At 47.2% G+C, this 4,895-nt stretch overlaps 1 protein-coding gene across 1 annotated transcript; it reads right to left on the minus strand.

Annotated features, from left to right (window-relative positions):
• Nucleotides 1–1,957: 1,957 nt before the first annotated feature.
• Nucleotides 1,958–3,370, minus strand: CCR75_009485 (uncharacterized protein; the record flags this gene model as incomplete). The annotated part of the gene is made up of 1 exon (XM_067967524.1): nucleotides 1,958–3,370. One exon carries the CDS (start codon nucleotides 3,368–3,370, stop codon nucleotides 1,958–1,960), a length of 1,413 nt encoding a protein of 470 aa, XP_067820118.1.
• Between the last annotated feature and the right edge of the window lie 1,525 nt (nucleotides 3,371–4,895).

Below are 4,895 nucleotides of genomic sequence, written 5' to 3' on the forward strand. Positions count from 1 at the left end.
TTTCTGTCCGCCATAAGCGCCGAGTAAGCCCACTCTGAGGCCTTACCGCGCAGATGCGACATAGCGTACGACACCATCCGGCTGTCGTCCTCGATGAGCTGGGCGACACCACATTGCTCCACGGCTAAAAGCCAGTGGACAATCGTGTGCGCCGCAGTTCCATCGAACTTGGGCGGGTCCATCCGAATGGGCCTCGGCTGATGCGGCCGGGCAGAGAGCATCTCAACAGTCCTGTTGAGAGCCTCGCTCCGAGCCTGCTCATGCCTCAGCTCATCCTGAGTCTGAGTGACGGACTCCGCCGCAGCATGGCTCTGTGCCTCGGACGCGGCCCTCCGCTGTCCGAGCACAAATGCCTCAAACTGCTCCAACTGAGCAACATGTTGCTCAGGAGGACTACCCAGGAGCCTGGCCAGGGCTTGTTCACCAAGTCCCTGCGCCATTAGCCCTGCCACCTCCCGATGATGTTCGGAGAGGTGGGGAAAATGAGCCCAATCAATGTTGAGGCTCATCCTCACGTACACACGCAGAGATGCGGGTCGTGGGAAGGATTTCAAGTGCTACCAAGTGTAGGCGGGCACGTCGTAATGCGGCCACGCTCTACTTAGCACACACCCTAGCACAGCGAGGAAGCGGTTTGCACCTGCTTCTCTTGCGTGCAGTGAGGTAGTTGTGGTGGGCGCGCAAGCGACCTCACCCAACACACTAAGAACTCTGGTGAAGTGACGTCACGGGAGCGGTAATCCGTCTCCTCGTGCGCACTTACCAAGTAGGTAGTAAATTTCAGACTGATTTATATTTAATAGAATTAAATACAAATACCTATTTTTACCAATTAAAATGATATCTCTATAGATATCATTTAATATGTATTGCGAGCGTATCTTTATAGATACCTCGCGTAACTGATGACGCTAGCCGTCATCATGGATGACGCTGGGCGTCATCCCTCCTAATGTGAATGCACCCATGTGCATCACATCCACAAGGGTTGGTCACAAATGTGCACCACACCCGAGTGTTGGGTCTAATTACTATTATTTAGTAATTGACCGTCCCCTTAAGTACCAAATGTACTTAATGGGGACTGTGTAACATTAGGGCAACTCTAGCCCGTTACAGGATACATGTTTCCAACGACTTCATTTACCTCCGTTACGATTGTTTTTCCATCCTCAATTGTTTTCTACGAGTCAACGTACGTTGTGTCAACTCTGGGGAGCTCATTTCGAGACCAAAGCCGCCGTCTCTCGTCAACAAGCGAGGTCGGTTACTAGTATTGCAATGCCTCCAAGTACTGCGTTTCCACTGCAACGTCACGTGCAATGGTTGTCGTTTCAAGATGAAATGCAAAGCCATCGCAGGGTATTGATAGCATTGCCACACGTCTACATGGACCTCTTTCTCGAGTGTACTGCCAAGTTTAAAGGGCGTTGTCGACAATGTTTGCAATGGCCACAATATCCAGGATTGTGTCTGTAATGTCGTGAGATTCTATGTTGTTTTTCAATATGTTGTGCAATGAAAAAAGGTCATAATGATGGTGTGGGTGAATGTACCCAACATGCTCAAGTGTGTGGACTTGGAATCGGAGCGTATTTATTGCTTCGAGCATGCACGGTGATTCTCTTTTTAGGTAATGAAAGGCGGTGTGTCTGGGACAGTGTATATGTCGACAAGAATAACGAAGAAGATTTGTATTTGCGTCGTGGGAAAACATTGTTTCTAAACGAAAGTCGCCGCTTAGCACTCGAGTCGCTCCTCGTATCGCACACGTTTTCCCCAAAAACAGCAATTTTGCAATGGTCGACGGTATGAAGTCCATTACATTATTGTATTGTACACCTCTTTTAAACGGATCTCCGCATTATGGTTTTGATTTTCGAAATTGTGATTTTGTGAAAAAGAAGGTGATATACAAATTAGTCAACAACTTTCGCGCAACATTTAGTTGCGGAGCTTAGAGAACCCCGCCGACAAAGGCTGCAACTATACCTACAAGCATCGGCATTAAACAAGAAAGCTGCGAGCTGTCGGACGTTTCAGTTGAATTGAGCGACGAGTCACTTGATGCTGGACGCACAGCTGTCAGCTTGGGGAATGAGAAAGAAGTAGGAGCTGCCACGCAACCTTTCGCGTTCGACATGCACACGGTACAAATTTGCGAGTAAAGCGTGCGGTTACAGCCATACGAAGTGGTCGCACACGCTTCGCTGTTTTCATAGCAATTCGGATTAGTCGATGTCAAATCCTTAATATCCGGAAGTGGCTCCATATTCGAATTATTGCCGCTAATGACCAGGTCATTATACATTTTTACCATCGCAGAAGTGCGATTTGCATTGGCTTCCTGGTCGCCAGGATTTTTCCAAAAATCAATGGATTCTTCGACATTAAAGCCAGAACCGGTATTTTTAGCTTTAAATTCTACGCCCCCATCTTGACAAAAGTCCGTGTAATTTTTGTACCCCAATTGTGTAATCCCCACAAGATTATCCAGATCCAAGTACCCAAGAATCTTATAGCTAAAGGAGCAAGTCTCCCCATCCGGTTCCTTGCCCATAGCACAGAGACCACTTGGATACAATGCGCGACTCTCTTCAGTCTTATCTTCACGTAACTCCTGCGCACAGGCACCTGGATACGAAAACCAGTAGTTTCCTGGATACGGAGCTCGTGGGTCGAGTGTCTGCAGACCACAGCCAACCATAGGACCAATGTGCATTGCGTCATCGAGCCCATAATAAACCTTGCAATCCTCCGAAAGCGCATCTCCTACGTCTGTGCACTTGCCTCCATCCATGGCCACGAATTCACCATACTCGGGCGGATTGTGCTTCTCATAGAACTTGATCCCATACGATGGCTGCACGATTGTAATTTCATAGAATACAATGTATTGCATTTTATTCTTCCGTTCGCACTTAACGGAATGTTCGTTCACATTAATCCCTTCTGCTTGCACGTACATTAGCACGCCTTCGACGGTCGCTGTATTGGCCGTATCAAGAGAGCTCTCGTACGTTTCGTTCAAGGTCTTCCCGTACATGGAGAGCCACTTTTTGGCGTCTTTATTCCACACGGGGGCGTCTCCTTGGACACGGGCTTGGATCGACGTGACTGGTTTCATATGCCATGCACTGCTGTTGCTGGCCGTGAGTGTATCAGAATTTACAAAGGCAGAAGTGGACAAGGAGCCGTCTGTGGGGGCGGCCGATACTGTTCCAGGGGACGTCGAAGAGCTATTCGAATCGGTGAGAGAAGTTGCGTCCGTGGATTCTTTGCTCACTTTTAAGGAAAGGTGGGCAGCACTAGTAGCCGCGCTTAAAGGAATTCCTACTAGAAAGCACAAGACACGAACGTGACGCCACATCTCGAATCGACTTGGTGGTAGCAAAGTGGATACTTAACTGAAGCAAAGATTTGCGTGGATAACAAAAGATCTGAGTTTTTTTTCTGGTTTTGGGTTCTACGTGTGCGAATTAGAGTATCTATTAAGAGAAAGGGTACATTAATTTGTGGACTCGATGGCTTCGTTTACATTTTGTGGTAAAAGCGTTGAGATTTTTTTCTTCTATTTTTACACGTCACGCCACAATTTGTGGAATGCGAGATTGACTATCTTGTATATGTAGCGCTGCGATATATGTAGCGGAGCTACTTAGCTCCTTTAATCAGTGGAAGACTTTGTGTAACGGGGTGATGGCCGAAACCTATTTGAAATTAGTTAGAGTAAGGTTTCCGATTTAAATAAGTAAATAAAGTCGAGTTCCCATTTTACTCTTACAGCGTCTAGTGCCTTCCTAAGGCCTGCGCATTGATCTACGAGAGAATTAAAAAGTTTATACTCTAGGGCACTAGTTGTCACTTGGTTCTACGACTGAATCCCATGAAATAGGATTCATTAAGTCTACGAGCTTGTGCAATTCACTGACTTGTTGAATCTATTGGCTCTTTAGAACTAAGTGACTCTCTTAGTCTATAAGTCTTCCTCTGACTTAAGGAGCAAGGTAGCTCCGCTACTCCTGGTAGCACCCGGAGTCAATCTACGCCTGAGTCTTTTAGACTATCCTCTTCGAGGATAGATTACTTCCCTGACCTCCCGGGGGCGCGACGACATGCTGCTTTTGACAAGCTTAAAAAATGTTTGGGTCGGTCATATCGATCACATTACATCCTAGAGGTTTTGGAAGCCAGGCTGGAAGTCTATGGTCTGGCTTGAACGCCATGAGCCATGGATCGATTGGAGGTCTAAGACCTTAGGCGCAATGACTCTCCAAAGCTTTGCAAGGCAACAAAGCGCTATTGGCGCGAATCACTGATCGAATCTGACAGTGCGCTAGACATTTAAATGTTTGGGTTAATGAGGTCCAATGTTGGAAACACTAATTTGAGTAATATTAAGACGGGCATAGTAAAAGGGGTTCTGGACCTTCGACTTCTTGTCGTCTCCGTGAACGGTAAGCACCAGAGAGACGAAAGCCTGTTCCAGGCTGAAGTCCATCTGTTCCGATTTCTTCCCTACCCGATTGTGTACCAAATTCACTTTAATTTGAACAAAGCAACGAGATTATTTGTTGAATGGAACGTGCGTGGGTCGTTGAACGGACTAGCGTAGAACGGCACGTAGTCCGTCGAAGTTCATTCGTTGCGTTAACGAATCACTAATTGCTGAATGCATTGTGAGTCTAGGGCCGAGTCATCAGGAATGTGGTTCCCTGATATACGTGGAATGCACGTCTAAGTATACCGAGGGTGGTCGGCCGAGGTGGCACTATACTGAGTGTCAGCCGTGACAATATTGGCCATTTGACATTCCGGGTCAGACCCTTCCAATGCACGTGAGAAAAAGCGACCCGTAAGCGATCGCCAGACAGGAACTTGAGCTTCATAACTCC

The sequence above is a fragment of the Bremia lactucae genome, linkage group LG1 (assembly GCF_004359215.1).
Source record: "Bremia lactucae strain SF5 linkage group LG1, whole genome shotgun sequence".
Taxonomy (NCBI): Eukaryota; Oomycota; class Peronosporomycetes; order Peronosporales; family Peronosporaceae; genus Bremia; species Bremia lactucae.